The following is a 22,838-nucleotide window of genomic DNA, read 5'->3' as shown; positions in this document are numbered from 1 at the left end:
TTGTGTCCAACTCTTTGCGAGCCCATGAACCACAGCATGCCAGGCCTCCCTGTCCATCACCAACTCCCAGAGTCCACCCAAACCCATGTCCATCGACTCGGTGATGCCATCCAGCCATCTCATCCTCTGTCGTCCCCTTCTTCTGCCCTCAATCTTTCCCAGCATCAGGGTCTTTTCCAATGAGTCAGCTCTTCACATCAGGTGGCCAAAGTATTGGAGTTTCAGCTTCATCATCAGTCCTTCCAATGTCACTCAGTTGTGTCCAACTCTTTGTGACTCCATGGACTGTAGCCAGCGAGGTTCCTCTGTTCTTGGGATTTCCCAGGGAAGAATACTGGAATGGGCTGCCATTTCAAATAAATAATACAATAGCTTCTTTTAGTAATTTTGTCTTTAAATCCACCTGGAATTTTGGCATATGGTAAAAGATAAGATGGGCTTCCCAGGTGGCACTAGTGGTAAAGAACCTGTCTGCCAATGCAGGAGACCTAAGAGACACAGTTTGATCCCTGGATCAGGAAGATCCCCTGGAGAATGGCATGGCAACCCATTCCATTCTTCTTGCCTAGAGAATCCCATGGACAGAGGAGCCTGGTGGGCTACAGTCCACAGGGTCACAAAAAGTTGGACACAGCTAAAGCGACTTAGCATGCACAAAAGATAAGATACATTTTCTTCCTTGTCGATTAGCCATTTTAACCAATTAACTTTGTAAATATTTCACCCATTATCAACTTTAAAGCCGCCTTTATCACATATATAGTTCAACAATTTTTGGGGTTAACTTTCTATGCTACCACAGTTCTTTCTTTGTCTATTCCTGCACGTGAGCTGGACTTCTGAGGTGGTGCTAGTGGTAAAGAACCTAACTGCTAATGCAGGAGACATAAGAGATACAGGTTCAATCCCTGGGTCAGGAAAATCCCCTGCATGAGGGTCTGGCAAGCCATTCTAGTATTCTTGCCTGGAGAATCCCATGGACAGAGGAGCCTGTCAGGCTACAGCCCAGTCAGACATGACTCAAGCGACTTAACATGCATGTACATGAGCTTTACTGTTTTAATTATGGTAGCCAGTACTCTTGCCTGGAAAATCCCATGGACAGAGGAGCCTGGTAGGCTACGGTCCATGGGGTCACGAAGAGTCAGACACGACTAAGCGGCTTCACTTTCACTTTTCACTTTCATGCATTGGAGAAGGAAATGGCAACCCACTCCAGTGTTCTTGCCTGGAGAATCCCAGGGACGGGGGAGCCTAGTGGGCTGCTGTCTATGGGGTCGCACAGAGTCGGACACGACTGAAGTGACTTAGCAGCAGCAGCAGCAGCAGCTTTGTAATATATTTAATATTTAGTAGGGCAAGTCCCCTCTCATTTGTCTTCTTTTAACTTAAGAAATTCTTCTCTCATATTTATTCTTTTAGATAAACTCAAGAATTTTCTCAAATTAAGACAAACAACAACTCAAAATAATTTCTATAATTCTCACTGATTAACATTAAATATATAGATTGATAACAGAGAAAACATATATCTACATGATATTAAGTCTTCCTCTCTGTATATATGACATCTGATTCCATTTAATAAAGTTGTCTTTTATATCTCTCAGTAAAAGTCTGTACTTATTCCTGGGCATTTTAATATTTTTTATTGATTTTGGCATTTGGGTCTTTGTATGCATTTATTTCCTAACAGAATATTGCTTGTCCATAAGAAAATGGCTGTGATGGTCCAGTTCATCATTATATATGGGTGATGGATTTATCCCTGACAAATCTGAGAGAATCTGCACACAGCCAGTACATCTCACCTTCTTTTTTCTCTATTAGATGCTTCCACTTTTTTTCAGCTTTATTGAGGTGTAATTGACAAATAAACTTGATTTTTAATATGCATGAAACCACTACATCTAATAAGACAGGTCAGCAAGATGGCTGCCTTCAAAATGAATATGTTAAGTGGATCGTGTTTAACACACAGTTACAATGTAACATTCCTGCAAACATTGCCGCATGCATATCCGCTTACACTCCTATTCAAGTTTCTCGAGGGCATACATGTAGAACTAGAATGGAGAAGCAGGTCACACAGGGAAGGTACATCTTCAACTTTGTTAGATATTGTCAGTTTGCTTACCAAAGAGTAAACCAATTTAATCTCTCTACCAGCAACGTATGGCAGCTTTCATTCCTTTATATCTTAGCCAACCCTTGGCTATTTTCAGGAACTCCAAAATTTTCCAATATGATGAGTGTGAAATGGTTTCTTGTTTTAATTTTTATGTCCCTGGTTGTCATCAAAGTGGAACATCTTTTTGTATGTTTATCAATTCTACACTCCTCTTCTGTGAATTGCCTGTTCATAGACTTTATTCAGCCCTGAATATGAAACCTCTCTGCATTTATTTTAGTTTTATGTCCTTCAGAATACAGTTTTATAATTTTCTCAGTAAATATTATACACATTTTTGTTAGGCTTATTCCTAGGTGTCTATTTCTATTTTTGTTTCTATTATGAGAACTCTTCCCCCTCTCTTATTACATGTTTGAATTGGTTGTAGAAACATCAGTGGCTTTGCTAAATTGTCTTATTGGTTCTGATAAGTTATTGGTTGGTTGTTTTGTATTTCCCAAATAAGAGACAATTAGGATATTCCCTTCTAATTGTTATAGCTTATTTGTTCTTTTCTTTGTATAATTGTAGTGGCTTAGAAGTGAATACTATTGATGGTAGCAGAACAACTGATCTTGTTACTGACTTTACTGGTAATCCTTAGGAAGTTTTGTCATTAAGTATAATGTTTGCTCAGAGAAGGCAATGGCACCCCACTCCAGTACTTTTGCCTAGAAAATCCCATGGATGGAGGAGCCTGGTAGGACTGAGCAACTTCACTTTCACTTTTCACTTTCATGCACTGGAGAAGGAAATGGCAACCCACTCCAGTGTTCTTGCCTGGAGAATCCCAGGGATGGGGGAGCCTGTTGGGCTGCCGTCTATGGGGTTGCACAGAGTCGGACACGACTGAGCAACTTCACTTTCACTTTTCACTTTCATGCATTGGAGAAGGAAATGGCAACCCACTCCAGTGTTCTTGCCTGGAGAATCCCAGGGACGGGGGAGCCTGTTGGGCTGCCGTCTATGGGGTCGCACAGAGTCGGACATGACTGAAGCGACTTAGCAGCAGCATAATGTTTGCTACAGGTGTTGGTAGAAATTTTTTTTTTAATCTGATTGGGAAAGTTCTGTCTGTAGCTTTATGACATATTTTTGAAAATCATGAATGAGTACTGACTTTCATCACATGTTTTGGGATATATTGACAGGATCTTATATTTTTCTCTCCTGGAGGAAATGGCAACCCACTCCAGTGTTCTTGCCTGGAGAATCCCAGGGATAGGGGAGCCTGGTGGGCTGCCGTCCATGGGGTCGCACAGAGTCAGACACAACCGAAGTGACTTAGCAGCAGCAGCAGCAATCTGTTTATGGGCTTCCCAGGTGGTGCTAGTGGTAAAGAACCCACCTGCCAACGTGGGAGACATAAGAGATGCACGTTTGCTCTCTGGTGCTGGCAAGATTCTCTGGAGGAGGGCTGGCAACTCACTCCAGTGTTCTTGCCTGGAGAATCCCATGGACAGAGGAGCCTGGTGGGGTATAGTCCATAGGGTTGCAAAGAGCTGGACACGACTGAAGCAACTTACTATGTAAATCTGTTACTAGAATAAAATTGCTGATATTTGACAGCCCTTGACCTACTAAAAAGGTAATTTCACATGGGTTGCCCAGTAAATAAAATTAGGAACTCTTCTAATATTGACACATTCTTATATTCCTGGAATCCATCCCATTTGGTTATTTTTGTTTTAATGTGCAGCTAGATTCAACATGATACTGTTAGGACTCCTGGTCTATGATCATAAGTGAATATGGCCTAATACTTTATACTGTCCTTATTCAGTTTGATATAAAGTATTTTTACTTGTCCCATTTAAATGGGTGGGGAGATGAGTGCTAATTTTTCTCTTTTCGACACAGTTTGATTATTTTAGGGATTAATCATTCCATGAAGTTTTATGAGTTTATCTGTAAGACAGTCTAGGCCTGTGCACTTTGAGAGAAAATATGGGAGAATTCCCATGTTTTAAGTGGCTATTAGTTTATTCCAATTTGTATTTTTTACTGATATCAGTACTTTTTATCTATAAAATTTTTCCATCTCATTTAAGCTTTCATATTTTTTGGCTTATGCTTTTCCTAAACATTTTCTAATTGTTTTCGTAATCTGTATCTTATCTATGACTATGTTTCTTTCTCATTATTAAAATTATATATTTGTGGCTTCTTTATTCCTTGATTAGTCCTGCATATTCTGTCTAGAATTCTGTCTATTCTATTCTGTAATTTAATTTTTTCCTTTTTTCAGTCATTTTTTCTTTTATCTTTAAATGTATCTTTCTTCTACTTCCTTTGGATTCATTCTATTATTCAAGCTACCTAAACTCTTATTTATTTTTAATCTAGCTGATATGCCAGAGAGTTACAGAGGTATATTAAATCTTCTACAATGACTGTGACTTTATTAAAATTTTTTACATTTCTAGCAATTTTTAATTTATTCATGCTATGTTATTTGGCACATAAAGTTTTACTGTGGATTGATTGTACATTTTATTAGTATAAAAAAACTCTCTTTTTCATTTCATTATGAGATGAGCGAAGAGTTCTCAAATTTATCGTATAATAAAGTGATTTCATTTTTCTGTGGTTTACCATCTTCTGCTCATTGCCTCCATTCCATTTTTAATTGGGTGATCATGTTTTTCATCTCTGTTCAATCTTTCCTCATCTCAGATTGCTCTGTTTTCATTATTGCTTATTTTTGTGTCATAAATATAATATCCTCTCAAATCTTGCTAAGAATACAAATTAGAAGCTTTTAAAGTATTTTTTTTTTTCCTTTGTTGCTTACAGAGGGGGCAATTAAGTCTGACTCCTCAGACAGGTCCCATCTTCTGATCTACTGAATATTTGTACATATCCGGTTCATTTTCCTGTTGGCAAATCACGACAGAGGGAGAAGAAGAATGGACAGTGGAAAGACTCAGTCATCTCTAAGAGGGGGAAGAAGAATTAAGCCAGAAGAGGCCACAACATAGTAGGAGCCTCTCCTGGTGCTAAAGTGCGTGTGTGTGAAGGAGTGTGTGTGTGTGTGTGTGTGTGTGTGTGTGTGTGATTGTGGCAGCCTCTTCTCTAATAAGCCTGCCCACTCTTGTTAGGTGCCAGCCAAGGCATTGCTCTGCTTTATCCTGTTTGCCAACAACAGCCAAATAAAATTCAGAATGTTGTGCTGTGAGGGAGCTTAGCTCTGGGAGGTCTCTCTGACCAAGCGCAGTTTCCAGAAGCACTAGTGGGATTGAGACCTGGCTCCTGCCAACAGTGCCATGGTGTGTCCTTGGCTCCAGACCCTGCTGTTCTGTGTGGCCTCAGATGCATCTGTCCTTGAGGTTTCTAGCACTTAATCCACAGGAAAAACTTCACTTATGTGAAATACAATTTGATCAGGCCCTTTCTCAATCTGGACCCTCTTTGCAGGGTATTCCATTTGGCAAAACTTTCTTTAAGTTGTATGTGAAAGGCCCCCTTACCTAATTCCCCCTGTTTTCATGTCCCTTTAGTCATTTTCATGGGAACCTACATGTAGAGGACGTAGTTATATACATGGGCTTCGTGTCCCATCTTGAACGGGGAGTTGTCTTTCCACACTATGGCACTGAGAGGCCCTTCCTGTCTTGTGGATATCAGAGGTCAAGGTTTTGGTGGGAACCTATATAGGATAAATCAGGTAGTTCTGGGAGACAAGCTGGAGTATGTGCAGGGTGAGGTCTAAGAAACATTCAGTTATTAAAGGTAAGGAAAAGACCAGGAGAGGGGAGGGTCACAAGAGCCAGAAAACAGTCATTTCATAGGTTAGAAATACGAGAGCGTATGACAGGTTTGGAGGGTTGATCAGACGCATGTGTTTGGGAGATGATGGGTCTCCTTGGGCAGGAAGGAGTCCAGGTACACGTTGGGGCTTCTTGGGAGGGTCAGGTGTGTCCTCGGGACTGGAAATACACTGATGTTCTGGCAGATTACACAGGGCAAGGGCAGGATGCTTCTGGGGGTGACTTGAGGTGCTGCTTCCTTTGGGTCAAGGGAGATGAGAGTGACAAGGGTAAACGGCCCTGCCGACGCAGCTGACGGCGGCTGCAGGGGCAGGCTGCCACTGTGTGTTTCCTTTTGTTCTCAAACCGCTGTGTCCCAGGCTCTCCTTGGGAGGGCGAGGGTTCTGAGGTGAAGAGTTAGAACGGGAAACCACACGACCTCCCGGGGTCCTGCCCTCTCCCTTCCCCAGACCCCTTCTCTGCGGAAGCTCTGGTGGATACAGGATCATGTGAATAGGTCAGAGCCACAGCCCAGTCTCCTAGGAGGACCCTACAGAGGCCTAGAAACCAGGAAAGACGCTCTTCAGCAACAAGGTCAAGCCCCGTATTAGAAGGCTGGTGGCAGGGTCCCTGGACAGGCAGCTGCAGAGACCAAATCTGAAGTCTTGGGAAGATCTCTGCAAGAAGCACAGAAAATCAGCCCTTCTCTCCATAGCCCCAAAGAACCATCTGAGGTCCTGATGCCTGCCTGAGCCCTCCCTGACCTCTGACCTGGGGATAATGCCCCAGGTCCCTCCCTTTTGACCATGAGTGCATTCAAATGTCTCCCTGTGGTCTATTAAGCCACACCACTTGACGCTCAGGCAGAACCCAGACAGTGCAGTGGGGTATGCACGCCTGCTGACCATGTCTTAAGTGAGCCTCTGAGTCCAGACCCTGGAGAGGGTGCTCGGGCCCTGGTCACGCTCCACATGACCTCCACCCACTGAGGAAGGGACCCCTCTGCTGATCCTGGCAGGCCACATGCACAAAACTGCTACTCACATTCCCCTCAAAACCTGAAAATTACATAATGCCTCAAAAATGCCTTCTTTTCCTGCATGGTGAACAACAGCTTTTCTCTAAGATGTTCTCCGTATTGTCCAGCTTTCATCAATTCCGTCTGGACTGCTAGAGTGAGGAAGTCACCTGGCCTTGCTGTCCCTGGGTGTGTCCTCCAAGGCTCTGCTGTAGGTGATGAAGAAATGAACGGAGAGCACTGAAGCCAGGGGGTGCCTGAAAACACAGCCCTTGGGAAGTACAGGGCCTGGGTATCACTCACTTATGGGGAGAGGCACACTGCCTTTCTGTGTCTGGGGAGCTCAGAAGTTGAAGAGCAGAGCTGAAGGGACCAATGATAGGGCCCCACTCCCTCCTGGGCCACTACCATATTCTGTTCTATTTCAGGCGTATCTGGTCCCAGCTGGTCATCGCATAGTATGACCTCTTGGGTTTAAGAATAATTAGGTAAGACTGAGAGAAACCTTCTGAACACACAGACACACACACACAAACACATGCCCCAGATGGGAGGGTCAAGAGTATCATCTCTATATACAAAGCACAGTATACTCATTATATCTAGAGAGAGTCCTAAGGGGTGGGGATTGCTTAATGGTTTCTCTCTGGATTTTCTAGAGCCGTGACCTTTGGTTGTTGCTAACGTCTAGACTTCTCTAGTTACAGCGAATAAAACTATTCTAGAATATGCAAAAAAACAAAAGTTCTTAGCCTAGGATGAAAATGAACCTACTCCATGTGAGATTTTCCTTACAGTCCCTTTTAATAAGGCAACTCTTTGATAAATTCTCCAGAGTCAAGACTTTGGTTACATACATACACACATCATGTATTATTGGAGGTACACAGTTAATCACACACACACACAAAGAAACACAAGTCATATGTATGTTCAGTGTCTTAACAAGGCCTCTGCGATAAGCCTCTGTTTAGTCCAAATCCTTTCACCTCTTTCTCTTACAGAGATCCTGAATTCACCTTCTTTAAGCCCACTGCCACCTGTAGACCGCCACCATGGAGCACTGAAGCTGCTGAAACAGCCAAGCCATTTACAGAAACATAAACTCAAAACATACACAGATGCACCCACGCAAAACACAAATATGCATAGACACAGATCCCCCAAACCAAATACACACACAGACACAGATGCACACACATCAAGAAATGTACGTATAAACAGACGGTATCCACACGTATTTATGATTTCTTCCTTATCCAGGTTGACGGTCAGAGTTCATAATGGAAAACCTCATCCACTGACCTGCTACCCCAATCCATCACATACATATTTGAGAGCTGTTGGCTCCTACGCAAACTTTAAATCCACGTTCTTTAGAATACATGCATCTACCCTTCTCTCTTAGGTTCTCACTTCTCCCGGATGAGTGAGGACAATATCTTGGGACTCAAAGGGGAAGAAGAGAAGCTAAGTCCTTCGCCCAGAGATAAATGGGCATGGCGACCACACTTTTGCAGCCCGTGACGAGTGTACACTGTGACATCTCTCAGTGTTACCTTGAGGACATCGCCTTCAGAGAGTTCAAACGCCTTGGCTTTGAGCTGAATTCCCTTCCCTGGCTGGGTCTGGATGGAGTAGATGCACTCGTGGTTGTTATTGTAGTTCACAGGAAAGTTGGGGGACAGCAGAGTGCCCTGAGTGCCCGTGACCGAATTCCCACACTCAGCTGGAAACAGAATCACAATAATAACAGGTTAATGCCAGCCAGCTACATCCGGGATGCAACACACAGCACTGGAGAACCCCAGAAGACGACAAGCAGCTCGCCTCTCTACCTGCCGACGCACTGGCTCACCTGCCCATTTGTCTGCCTGTCTATAGGACTGCTGATCAAAGTGTTTTTTTTTTTTTGTTTTTTTTTTTTTAACACCAGACTACCTGCAGTTCTTCTTGGTCCCTTTACTTCTCTCCTTCAGTTTGTCTTTCTTCTTCAGGGACAGAAACGAACCCACCAGTCACCCTCCACTTTTAAAGTGTCATGAAGCAGCTTCTCTCCCATCTGCCCATATAGTATCATAGCAACAGAAATGACCAAGGAGGGCATCAGCGGAAGCTGGGGGCCACCAAGTGAGGAGGCATGCAGCCTTTCTGTATCAAAGGATAGCAACCAAGAGGGGACACATTTGAATAATAATCACTAGCATCTCCCAAGCTTTACAAAAACGTTTCAGCCATTAAACACAACCTGATTATCATCCCTGTTTTGAAGATAAAGACTCTGGACTTAGCAGTTTAGACTGTCTCTCAATTCAAGAAGAGGAGGGGGCTGACAACTCAACCCTCTTGATCCTAGAATTCAGGGCCTCCGAGGCTCTGGAGAAAGGTTTGGTACAGACCCATGGAAACCCTGTTTCGTGCAACAGCTAATGAATTCACACCTTCCTCTCAAAATCTGTCTCTTCCTCCAGAATTAGTCATTCTTTCCCCATTGTTCCCATACCTTTATTTTTAGTACTTGACTTGTTTGTTAACATTTCTCTCTCCTCCACTTCACTGTGGATGCTTTCAGACTTGGTCATATTTCTGCACCCTCAGCACCCACCCATTCACTTGGCGCCTGGGCAGGACAGGCAGCAGTGATGAAAGGGGAGGTATCGCAGGGCAGGCTGTGTGCTGAAAGACTCTGCAGTTGGCTCCCTAGGGGCTTCAATAATTAGGAAGCCACTTCCTAGGCTTCCCTGTGGCAGAGCATCTACCAGATTGCACCCTGATAGCTTGTTACTTGCCTGTACCCCCTACCCAAACTGTGAGTTACTTGAAGGTCAGGGTCATGCTTAATGAATCCATGAATTTACAAGGCTTGACCCAGATTGTCTGTAAAATAAATATTTGCCAAATGAATGAATGAATAAACATGGAGGACGCTGACCTCAGAGGATGGACAGCTCTAAAAATTAGATTCTGGAAGGATATAAATACACATCCAGATGGCAGGCCCATTATTTGTCTGGACATACGGGGAGTCTGGAGCAAGGCTTGAATCTCTGAAGTTGACGGTAGCAAGTCTGCTTTCTCCAAACTACTCCTCAGTGTCCCTGTTCTAGGCACAGCCATTGGCTAGAAGGGCCCTGAAATCAACCAAGGGGCTGCTGACCACACATTCAACTCCACTTGTCTAAGCCTGGAGTGTCCTAGGCCACAGCAGTGTGGAGGGAGCATGCAATGCAAGAAAACTCGGAGTGGAGCCTCTTGTGGGCTTAGTTGTACCGTTGTGTGTTCTCTTGTCCCCAGCGCTGCTCCTCAGACCTTTAAAGATAGGGATCATGGTCCACCCACCAGTCTCTACTTTTTCATCCAGCCCTACTCCCTGGGTTCTTTTCATTTCAGGACCAGCTTCAGCTTCCTAAGACTTTACCTTAACCATTTCTGTGGACGTGTGTTTGTATCTCTCTGACAAGTTCCTATGCTGAAGCCCAGGTCCCCAGATATGATGCGCTGAGAGCCCTCAGGGTGGGGTCAGTGCCCTTAACAGCAGAGGAACTGAGCAGAGCCCAGGCCGTGGGACAACACAGCAAGAAGGCCGCTGTCTGGCAGCCAAGGGGAGGGCCTCCACCTCACACTGAACCTGCTGGCACCCTCATCTGGGACTTGCTAGCTTCCGGATCTGGGAGAAAGAAATGTGCATTGTTGAGGCCACCCACATGCTGCTATTATCTTACAGCAGCTCAAAATGAATAAGACAGCCATCATTTGTCTTGGAGGAGAAATCTCGCTTTGCAGGACTTTCAACTCAGCCTGTTTGCAAAGTGTTCAAACATGCGTAATGAACGTCTTGGGCTGGGGCATAAAACTAAAGCGGGGGTGGTAGATAGGAACCCTGGGGGCCGCTGATAGTTTAGGTGGATATTATTTCTAAAGTGTGGATATATTTTGGGTGCCCTCTGATGAAGGTGGGTATTTGGGCAGGGTGTGCTGAAGGATGTGCATGTTTAGACATGTATTATTCCTCAGTCCCATCACGTGGGCAGCCCTCTGAAGCAGCTCTCTATCATCTCTGGGGTCACACAGTATTCCCTTCTGTCTAGGGAATGGCATGTGGTGCAGTGGGATGAGCACGGACTTTAGACACAGACAGACCAGTTATATCAACTCTCTGAACCACTGTCTCTTCATCTGCCTTCAGTTGGACAATAACAGCATCCACATAAAGCTAGAGAGGATTCAGCTATGAAATTTTAAGATGAAAGTGTGAATATATGGGCTTCCCAGGTGGTGCTAGTGGTAAAGAACCTGCCTGTCAATGAAGAAGACATAAGAGATGAGGGTTCGATCCTTGGGTTGGGAAGATCCCCTGAAGGAGGGCATGGCAATCCACTCCAGTGTTCTTGCCTGGAGAATCTCATGGACAGAGGACCCTGGCAGGCTATGATTCATAGGGTCATAAAGAGTGGGACACAACTGAAGTGACTTAGCAGCAGCAGCAGGTGGGTATATCGGAAGTGGTTTGCACCTGGCTGCAAATGTAACCGCAGCCATGAAATTAGAAGATGAAAGCACTCCTTGAAAGGAAAGCTATAACAAACCTAGACCATGTATTGAAAAGCAGAGATGTTACTTTGCCAACAAAGGTCCTCATAGTCAAAGCTATGGTTTTTCCAATAGTCATGTGTGGATGTGAGAGTTGGACCATAAAGAAGCCTGAATACCAAAGAATTGATGCTTTCGACTTGGGTTGCTGAAGAAGATGTCTGAGAGTCCCCTGGACTGCAAGATCAAACCAGTGAGTCCTAAAGGAAATCAACCCTTAATATTCATTGGAAGGACTGATGCTGAAGCTGAAGCGCCAATACTTTGGCTACCTGAGGCGAAGAATTAAGTCTTTGGAAAAGACCATGATGCTAGGAAAGATTGAGGGCAGCAGGAGAAGGGGGTGACAGAAGATGAAATGATTAGGTAGCATCACCGACTCAATGGACATGAATCTGAGCAAACTCCAGAAGATAGTGAAGGACAGGGAAGCCTGGTGTGCTGCAGTCCATGGGGTAGCAAAGAGTTGGACATGACTTAGCAACTGAATAACAACATAGCACCTAGTAGGCCCTCAACAAGTATCATTCCTTTCTCTTCCCATCTAACGCAGTGAATCTGCATAGCTTATCTACTTTCATTTGGAGCCCTAACTGCCTGGGCTCTGGCTGTCAGGAAGCCCATGAAGCTTCCTGGGAAGTAGGTGTTAGTTGCCTGACATTCACAGCGCCCTCTCTGTTCCTGATGCCTCTTGCTCACCACCTAGTTCCTGAGAATTGGTTTGTGTTACACGTGGGCCTTGGTGTAGTTTGGCACTTCCTTTCTGCCCCTGGCTTGCTGCACAAGAGCTGGAGGCCATTTCTGCCCCAGCATGGCTCTCTCCTCTGTCCCACATGCCCAACTCCTTGATAAGGAGGGAAAGGGGGCCAACAATTACATTTGTTGTTCACTTTGTTATTATTACATCAGCTCCACCTTGGCCCATCAGGCCTTAGACCCAGGAGGCTGGGGACCCCTGCCGTAGAGCATGCGGAGGGAAAGGGGTCCTCCTTCAGAAGGACCCCTCTGCCAAGGCCTTTTTCCAGGGCACCAGGGAGTGTCCAGGAGGTAGAGGGACATGGTGCTGGCTCCTGGGAGAGCTTTCAAAGCATTAGGGGAGGTGAGCAGATGCATTGAAAAGTCAAACACAAGCATAAATTAAAACAAATAAACATTCCAGAGAAACACACAGTCATCTGTGCTGGCAAGTACTATGCTGATTCAGGCATCTTCTACTTCTGTCATCCCATCAGAAGAGGTCTCATTATGTCATGTCCCTCAGTCTGGGGCACCCCCCAAGGTGGAGAGTTAGGGCTGCTCCATCACATGGGGCTCCCAAGGGCAGGGTCATTCTGCAGAATGGGGTCCTCTGGGGTCAGGGCTGTCCCTTCCACCTCCAGTTTAGGGGGCCCTGAGGTCAGGGGCTGCTGTATTGCCTGCCATACCATGAATTAGAGCCCAGAGCTGTTTATCTCCTTCTCAGCAGGGCATGTTCCTGGTAAATCATCCAATTTATACCTCCAGTGCATATGGCAACCGGGAGCATCTCCCGAGTGGGCATTCCCATGATACCTCCAGCCTGAGGCTCTGTTGCGGGGCTGGCAGTAATTAGAGGTGATTATAATTGCTATGCGGTATTAATGCATACAAAACAGAAGACAAATGGAATAATGAAAATATTGTGAGGTGCCATGAACAAACAGTAATTGGAATAATAAGTTACAGAATGAGTTTATGGAATGAGATCGATGAGGTGAGAGCTTAGGACGTGAGCACATCTGCGGTCCTGGATAATCCCATTCAGGAAAAACTCCTCTCAGAACCACTGAGCTGAAGACATTTTTTCCAGAGAAGAAAAGAGCTGCTAGCAGCCAGGTTGAAACTGAATCTACGCAGCGGGAGCTACATGTGTGTCTGCTTGTATGCACAGGTCAGGGTGGCCGCATGCTCTACGGCAGGCGTCCCCAGCCTCCAGGGTCTAAGGCCTGATGGGCCGAGGTGGAGCTGATGTAATAATAACAAAGTGAACAACAAATGTAATGCATTTAAATCATCCTGAAACCATCCCCTGCATGTCGGTCTGTGGAGAAACTGTCTTCCACAAAACCGGTCCCTGGTGCCGAAAAGGCTGGAAACTGCTGCTCTGGGCTGGGCGGGGGGGTGGGGGGGTGAGGGTGGGGGTGGGTGGTGACTACAGGAGAAAGAATAAAATTTGAGATCACTTAATTGATCAAAAATGGGATTTTTCATCTATTTGTCTTAATGCTTCCCCTCTGAGATCGTGCAAGGTTATTGGTTGTTGGTCATTGATAAATTATGATAAAAATGTTATTGGCCAAAGGATAATCATATGGCACCCTGCTGATTTATGTAAACCATGCCTTCTGATCTGGAGTAAAGCCTGTGAGCTGGGTATTGCTATCTCTGCTTTATAAATACAGAGAAGCTGGGGCCGATGGGATTGGGTGGCCTGCCCAAGATCCAGTGGCTGGTAAATGGCAGAACAGAGAACTGACCTTGCGCCCATGTGATCGGCCGGCCCGAGCCCAGCCCATCTTGCCATCCTGTTTATGACTGTCCCCTACAGAGGCCCCAGGGCTCCGTGGCATTGTCTCAGGCAAGGCTGATCTCATGGACCCTCAAGACGCCAACCCCTGTTTCAGTCAGGGAAGTGCTGTCTTGATCTGTTTGGTATTTTGGGGTTTTCTTTAACATTGAACATGAGTTCCTAGTGGCTAACAGTGAGCATGGTAAGTACTCCATTGAGCTAGCCTGTGTCCATCTACCCCATGGTGTGAGTATCGAGCAAGCAGGGCATGAACTTTATATGCGTGGGACAGCCAGCAACTGTCCCAGCTCCCTAGAGTATCACCCCATTTCTCTGCACCCTCTGGGCCTGGGGCTCTGAAGACTCTTCTCCAGCTCCTTGGCAACGAGGCCGGCAGGGCCTTGGGTCACAGGGCTCCTGGTCTCAACTGCATCAGCTACCTCTTTAACCTCATCATCTACTGTTTTTCCCATCGCTCACTCCAGGCTGGCCTGCAAGCTGTTCCTGAAGCAGTGAGCGTCCTCATGGCTCAGGGCCTTGGCACTTGGCCCCCTCGTCTCCCGTGAATGCCTTGGGATCTCCTTGGATGCCTTCAGATCTTTACTATATACTGTTAACCTATCAGAGAAGCCTTTCCTGATCACTTTTTATAAACACTTCCCATACCTTCTAAGCTGACTTACTCTTTCTCTCTAACCCTCAACACTGCCTGCCACACTACACACCCATGTGCTTGTAGCCCATCTCCCTCCACCAGAATGTGAGACCATGGGTGGAAAGGCTCCCTCTGTGATGTTCAGTTTTATATTCCCAGCGTCTAGAAGCATGTCTGATCTGCAATGGGTGCTCTAGAAATGAACTTAACTCTTGCTTCCCTCTGCCCTCTGTCCTCCCCAGTTGAATGGATGGAGTCTTTCTGGAAAGTCTCAAAAGCTAGCACCCTCACTGAACTAGTAAAATCAGCCCTCTCTTCCACCATATGGGGCCTCTTCATGGGCAAAGGTCATACCTCCTTCCCACAGGTCCACCCACACTCCACCCAGATTTCTCTGCAAGAGGCTTCCAGAAGCCATGGGAACGTGCGTTAAGGGTGGGAGTTAATAGTACGGAAGTTGATTTCATCCGAGTGCCTCCTGTGGACCCGCTTTGTAAAGGTCAGCTGAGGCTACCAAACAGCCCATGAGGCAGGAGTTGACTGCCATCCCTCCTGTACAGATAAGGAGGCTGGAGTGGAAGGAGGGTAGAGCACCCCCCGGAGGTCCCACTGCAGGTCACCATGTGCTAAGACTCTTCTCAAGCCCAGTCCCATTGGCCTCTTGGCCCACGTGTGTTCCACCACCTCACAGCAATCGACTACAGTTCGGCCAACCCCCTTAGTGAAGCAAAATGAAAGCACGTGACCACCTACCAACACACCTTGGCAGAGGCGAACTCCACAGGCGCCGTCTGCCCCCCAGGCACGTGATGCGGGCCGTGCCCTCCAGACGGTACCCGGGGAAGCAGGAGAAGGTCAAGGTGTCGCCTACGCCGAACTGCAAGCCCTTCCGGATGCTGTAGGCTGGGACCTCTGGCTCCTCGCAGGGTTCCAGGTCATACTCTGGAAGGGAGGCAAGAGAGCTGGGGTCAGAGACAGAGGAGGGGCACACAGAAAAGACGCCAGGGAGAAGAGGGCGAGAGAGGAGGACAGACAGAGGCACAGGATATGCAAGGATCCACGAAAGGCAAGGAGAGGAGAGAGAACTTGAGAGGGACAGAGGCAGGGGAGAACAGGCAGGTTGTGCTCCGGGCGGTCTGAGCGCTTCCTAGCCAGGAGGAGTGGGAGAGGGCACTGTGTTTCTGGAGGCTTGCTTCCCAGGGGGATTTATGAGGCAGACCTGTCCCTCCTCTAACCTTCATCTCCACATGAAGCCCAGCTTCAGGCTTGCAGACCCTCCTGCCTCTTTCTCCCTGGATACCGAGCCAATTCAATTCAATTCAGCCTGGTTCTAGAGGGGTCAGAATGGAAGACCCAGCCTAGGGCAATTTACATTGGGAAAAAGAACCTAAGAGCTGAATTTAGTTAAAGCTGTGCCTCAGGAACACTGACACTTGAGGCAGATGGCAAGTGTGATGGAGTGGCATTGCCGGACCAGGGACCGGCCTCTAGTGACTTTATGTCTCTAGCGATGACACAGAAGTACCTCTCTCCTTGTCCTCATGGGCAATGCACTTCTGGGACACTGTACCCCAGGGCTCCGTGTGGTTGGGAAAAACAGACGGGATAAGGCAGATGGGGGTGGCTCAGTGGTAATGAACCTTTCTACCAATGCAGGAGCCATAGGAGATGTGGGTTCTATCCCTGGATGGGAAAGATCCCCTGGAGGAGGAAATGGCAATCTATTCCAGCATTCTTGCTTGGAGAATCCCATGGACAGAGGAGCCTTGCAGACTGCAGTCCTTAGAGTTTCAAAGAGTTGGACACGACTGAAGTGACCTAGCACGCATGCAGGCACAAGGCAGGCTGGCTGGATATGTCCCATCAGCCAGCACATGGCAGGAGGCATCTGCTGGAGGGACGTTGCGGGGCTGAGCTGGGCCATGTCCCATTTCCTAGAGGTCAGATATCTCTTGCACATCCTGGGAAAATCTACCTGCTACCTCTGCTCCAGGATGGGAAGGAGGGTGCTCTGGGAGCAAGTGAAATGAGCCACAGAGGAGCAAAGGGTCCTCTTTCCTCCCTGAATGCAAACTGAAAAGCTTTCATTTCAGGATTCCTAAACACAGTGAAAATTATCCATCACTACTAAATTAGCGTTGGTGAAGCAGCCTCCGAATGAGACTAAAACACTCCAACGTGTTAATTTTCATCTCCCTTCTTTTTCTTTGTTTTTGGAAATTGCTGTGGTTGTGAAGTAGTGGAAGTGGAATCAGAAGGATCTGGACTTACTAGGTCTGGAAGGGACTTCTGTGAGGTCCTCTAGTTCCATCAGTTGGGCCGGTCACATTCAGAGAGAACCCTGAACACCTTCACAGAAGGAGATCCCCCCACAGATCTGCTAATTCCTTCCAACCCACAATAAGGAATGTTCGTCCTTCTATCTAAACCAACTACCTTCTGCCACAGCACCGTGGTTCCCCTCCTAGAGGCTGGGGAGCGGACCAGCGCCATCTGCTGGCTGACAGTGGGGGTGGGGTGGAGGCACAGAGTGCCTTCGCCCGAGGGACCTTCAAGTGCTGTACCTGAGAAGGTGATGTTGAAGCCTTCGTAGGACATAGAGAAATCGGAAATGAAGCGGACCTGGGCGGTGAAGTTGCCATAGAGACCGGCGCTGATGGGGGCCGGCAGCCGCGAGCCCGTCAGCTGGCGCAGGGGCTGGGTGAAGCTGCCGTTCTCCGTGATGAGGAGGTAGTCGTGGCCGCTCTCCAGGTGGAAGGTGTGGAAAGTGAAGAACACACCTGCCGGGAGCCAGAGGGTCAGGGGGCAACGGTGAGAGGGCTGAAGGGGCCCAGCTGCACGCCAGCGTCTGCCGAGCGTTCCCCGTTTGTAAACATCTCTCGGTATGCAGAAGTCCAACAGCAACACGCACAGGCCAACCTGAGCGAAGGGCCCAGGTGAGCCGGACACGCCCTTGCCCACAGGCCCACTCAGGGAGAGGAGGACTCTGCTTCAGGCTTGTCCCAGTTTGAAAGGGAGAGTTATGGTTAGGTCATTCATTCAGTCAACAGGTTTTCGTATATTGCTGGGTGTTTCCTATGGGCTAGGATTCAGGGCTAGGTGGGTGCAAGGGGATAGAGCCACCGTGCAGAGTGACCAACGTTGTCATCAATATAGATCAGACTGCACTGGGGGACAGAAGGGAAAGAGGGAAAGGCAGGATGGCCTCACTAAAGAGTATTTTTTGGGGTCTTAAAAGGAGGCAGGGGAAATAACCGGCTAGGAGGGGAGAGGGTGCCCCAGGCAGGGGACAGAGCCGCTGTGGATTCCAGGGCTTGGTGAGCCGGGCGGTGCTGTTGGACACACTCAGCCGGGAATATCCAGAAGAGGAGCTGGACATGTAGGCTCTCTGGGGCCGGACTGGATCTTTTTTGAGAGGTGTCGGGGGCCTATCCTATCCAGAGTGTACCAGATTTCAGATTAGCAAGATGCTGGTGGCTATGAGAAGGAGGAAGTGGAGTGAGGGGAGGCAGAGAGAACAGTTAGAAGGATGTCAGCCATGCGCTGAGGGGGAGAGTGGATGGGGTCAGCCAAGGGGACAAGAGCAGGAAAGGGACGTGGGACACAGGAGGGGAGGTGGACACGGATCAGAGGCAATGGAGGCAAAGGAGGAGCCAAGGGGTGATGGGGAGGGTCTTGACCTGAAGGACAGTGATGTCTTTCGTGATCCGGGGCTGGACACATAGGAAGAGGAGCAAGTGGTGTAAGGGCAATGACTTTGGCTTTGAACACTCTGCACGGTCAGCATTCAGGAAACACAAGCTAGCAGGAGGGAACTGGACGTACACACTTGGAGTTCAGGGTTAAGGTCGGACTACAGCAGTAGATCTGGGGGTCACTGGCAAACAGTGCTACCTGAACCCCCAAACATGAAGAGGAAGGGAGGTGGGCAGGGCAGTCATCAGAGAAGGGTAGATTGGAAGCCTGGGGGGAACTGGCATCACGCAGAAGACAGGAGGAAGAGGAGCGGTCAGAGAGGGGCCAGGCAGCCATCTGAGAGGGAGAAGGGGGAGGGGACATCCACTGCGGGGGAGGGGCCGAGAGCACCCACTAATGAGAGGAAATTTCAGCCCTCAGTAGGTGTGCGTCACTGTTCTGAGTTGCCTGTAGTTGGCCCCTATCAATGGGAAGGGAAGATACAAAAACATTTCATCCTGCTACTAACCCTGCACCCTGGGTACAATTCTTCTCATCTCCATGTTACACCCGAGGAAACTGAGGCACAAAGCAATGAAATCATTTGTCCAAGGTCACCCAACCTGTAAGTGGGAAAGCTGGGTTCTGAACTGAGGCAATCTGCTGGCAGAGGCTGTGCAATAAACCACCCCAGGATGCAGCTTCTCCTGCGATGAAAAGAGAGTCGAAGGTGGGTGGGTGGGGGGGCAGGTGGTGGGAGGGGCCAGGAGTTGAGCAAGGTAATAGAGCACAAGATCTTAGCATCTAGAGCAACGCTTGAACTTGTCCAGATGGCAGCTGGGTTTGGGTCGACGGATGTACAATGCATGTCCGCCCACGAGCGAGTGTGCCTACGGGAATACACCCCATGGATGTGCCAGGGCAGGAACGCGGGGAGGAAAGGAATGCTGCGCCCACGTGCTGTTCAAAGTCTACAGACCTCGGGATCCTGGGCATCACCTGGGAGCTTGTTGGGAATGCAGAATCTCAGCCTCCACCTCAGACATCCTGAATCAGCATTCGCATGCTAACAAGATCCTCCAAGAGATGTGGAGGTACATACAAGTGTGAGGACTACTTCTCTAGATAATCACTGACATGTTCGGGATAAACAGGGGTTAGATGCAAGGTCTTCATGCTAAAGCATTTTAGATGTTTTCATTACTTTGCCTCTGTGTTGATAGAAACTGGCGATACAGAATACTGGGGATTCTACGGGTGGGGGTTGGGGGAACAGAACCCCATAGAGGTGGTGGGACCAGGGAAGCAGTTTGTAAATGTCCTGTGTTCAGGCAGCTGACATGCACCCATTTATCTATTTACTCAAAGAAATAGATCCTGGGCTTCCCTGGTGGTTCAGGGGTCAAGAATCTGCCTTGTAAGGCAAGGGAGGATAATTTGATTCCTGGTCCAGGAAGATCCCACACGCCGCACAGCAACTGAGCCTGTGTACCACAGCTACTGAGCCAATGCTCCAGAGCCCGAGAGCTGCAACTACTGAGCCCATGTCCTACAGCTACTGAAGTGTGTTCACCTGGAGCCGGGCTCCACAACAAGAGAAGCCGCTGCAGTGAGAAGCCCACAGACCGTAACGAAGAGTAGCCCCCGCTTGCCACAACTAGAGAAAGTCTGCATGCAGCAACGAAGACCCATTATGACCAATAAATAAATAAATCTTAAAGAAAGAGATAGATCTCAAGTGCCTGCTAAGTGCCAGATCTGTGCTAGGTACTGAGAAAGATCTTCCAGCCTGGTGGAGGAGACAGACACACCAGCGTGAGATCCAGAGCGGGGGGCACAGAGGGAGGGTGGGTGACTGTGCCCCCAGGGTTGGGAAGGCGTCACAGCGGTCACAGTCTGTGACACGAGGGGTGTAAGCACGTGTGGATTCCAACGGGCACGTGAGCCTGCAGGTATCCTGTACTCCTGACACATAAACACGTGTGCGTACGAGAAGACCATTCTCCTTCTGCAGAGCTTGGCAAGAGGCTTGGTGCAGCAGAGGGCTGCGTGGAGGCTGGGTCAGACACAGTAGCGGGTGGAAACAAAGCTGAATTAAGCACTGTGCTTTCTGTTTTTCGAGCGTGCAAATACAAACCCTCCAAAGGAGGAAACACTTGGCAGGCATCCTAAGGATGAGTAAACAGCTGAGATGAAACCCCTGGCTTTCGCAGCTGTGTTGACCGCTTGGGGCTCCTTCGGCCATTGTGTGAAAATGAAGACATTGTCACAGAAATAGAGAGGCAGTGTTGGAGTCTGAATCCAGATTTGGTGTGACAGATGCACACACAAACAAGGACTCCACTGGAGTGCAGAATCGTGTGAAGGACAGCGACCTCTCACTGGGGCAGAAAGAGCAGGGCACTGGGAGAGGAGAGGGTCTGGAGAAAGGCAGACCTGGACCCAGAGCTCATCTATGGGGGAAAGGTCTGGGGTGCAAAAATGTGTGCCAATTAATATAGTCTGATGTTTTTAAAAAGCAGTCTAATTTGAAAGTGTTAGATAATTATAATTATCCAATTTGAAGATATGTGTATATATACATACATAGGAAGTCTCAGTACTTTTTAGTATATTCTGTACTTTTCCTTAGACCTCATTGATAAAATCTATCATCCTAATTAATTTATCAATAATAATAAGAAAGCAGAGACATCACTTTCCCGACGAAGGGTGCAGATAAAGCTATGGTTTTTCCAGTAATCATGTATGGATGTGAGAGTTGGACCATAAAGAAGGCTGAACACCAAAGAATTGATGCCTTCAAACTGTGGTGCTGGAGAAGACTCTTGAGAGTCCCTTGGAGAGCAAGGACATCAAATTACTCGATCCTAAAGGAAATCAACCCTGAATATTCATTGGAAGAACTGATGCTGAAGCTGAAGCTCCAATACCTTGGCCACCTGATGCAAACAGCTGACTCACTGGAAAAGACCCTGTTGCTGGGAAAGATTGAGAGCAGAGGAGAAGGGGCGACAGAGAATGAGATGGTTGGATGGCATCACCAACTCAATGGACATGAGCTTGAGCAACTCTGGGAGACGGTGAAGGACAGGGAAGCCTGGCGTGCTGCAGTCCATGGGGTCATGAAGAGTTGGACATGACTGAGCGACTGAACAACAACAACAACCACAGACCTGTAGATCAGGTGTATTTTTCTTAAAAATGTTAAGAGCTCTTTTTATATCAGGCTAGCGGAGAAGGCAATGGCACCCTGCTCCAGTACTCTTGCCTGGAAAATCCCATGGACGGAGGAGCCTGGTAGGCTGCAGTCCATGGGGTTGCTAGGAATCGGACACAACTGAGCGACTTCACTTTCACTTTTCATTTTCACGCATTGGAGAGGGAAATGGCAACCCACTCCAGTGCTGTTGCCTGGAGAATCCCAGGGACCAGGGAGCCTGGTGGGCTGCCGTCTATGGGGTTGCACAGAATTGAACAGCAAGGAGATTAAACCAAATCGCACAGTGACTTAGCAGCAGCAGCAGCAGTGGTCCTTAGATGATTACATAGGTTACAAATATTTTTGTTCATTAACTATTTAAATATTTTATATGAATATTTTAAATATTTATACACATCTTTTTTTTAAAACCCTAAATCCATTTAAAGTGTTATTGAATCAAACATAACAGTCTATGCCTTTATGGAGTCTACTTTTGCTGCTGTTCTTCAAGTATGTCCCACCTGAGGTTAGACTTTCATATCCTTCTATTACTAGAATTTATGATTAAATGTGTGAGGTATGATTTGGTTTTTTCTTTTTTCCAAATGGTTAAGCCCTCTGTTTCAAAACCATTTATTAAAAAATCCATCCTCTCTTTAATGGATTGGAAATGACACATTAATCATACACTAAAAACTGTCTCTATCTCACACACACACATTCACATACACACACTTGCTCTCTCACACACACACATGCACAAACACAGGGGAATCTATTTCTGGATCTTTATTCTCCCCCACTGATTTGTGTGTCCATTCCTATATTTATACTGCATCATTAAAATTATTTGAGCCCATAATAACATTTTAATATCTGGAACTGTTACTCTTCTTTTTAAATTTTTTCTTGACTTTTCTACATTTAATTCTTCTAGATCAGAGGTTCTTATTTTAGGGCATGTATCACAGTTAGCAGTGAAGTGTCCTAAAACATAGGTGCCTGGTTTCCACCTCCAAAGTAGAAAATCTAAACCTCTAGGGTAGGGTCTAGCATTAGAGTAGCTGCCAAACTGCAGAGAACCTTGGCTCATGAACTTCAGAGGACGCTTCTGAGGGCAGAAGTCATATCTGCCTGATTAGTATATTCCCAGCCCCAGCATCTACCACACAGGGGGCATTCAATCAGTATTTGCTGAATAGAGACTGGAATAATGTGTCTCCCAGCCAAGGAACACCATGGACTG

At 47.2% G+C, this 22,838-nt stretch overlaps 1 protein-coding gene across 2 annotated transcripts in view; it reads right to left on the bottom strand.

Moving 5' to 3' along the window:
• CSMD2 (CUB and Sushi multiple domains 2) overlaps positions 1 to 22,838 on the bottom strand; it is a 693,817-nt gene that overhangs the window by 206,262 nt on the left and 464,717 nt on the right. For both annotated transcript variants that reach the window (XM_044945284.2, XM_044945283.2), the window contains 3 exons: positions 17,277 to 17,492; positions 15,466 to 15,654; positions 8,500 to 8,669 (listed from right to left, as the gene is read on the bottom strand). In XM_044945284.2, coding sequence (XP_044801219.2) covers positions 8,500 to 8,669; positions 15,466 to 15,654; positions 17,277 to 17,492 — 575 coding nt within the window. The remainder of the gene's footprint in view (positions 1 to 8,499; positions 8,670 to 15,465; positions 15,655 to 17,276; positions 17,493 to 22,838) is intronic.

This window comes from Bubalus bubalis, chromosome 6 (genome assembly GCF_019923935.1).
Source record: "Bubalus bubalis isolate 160015118507 breed Murrah chromosome 6, NDDB_SH_1, whole genome shotgun sequence".
Lineage (NCBI taxonomy): Eukaryota > Metazoa > Chordata > Mammalia > Artiodactyla > Bovidae > Bubalus > Bubalus bubalis.
The sequence above is the reverse complement of the archived record's forward strand: the minus strand, read 5'-3'. Positions and strand labels throughout refer to the sequence as shown.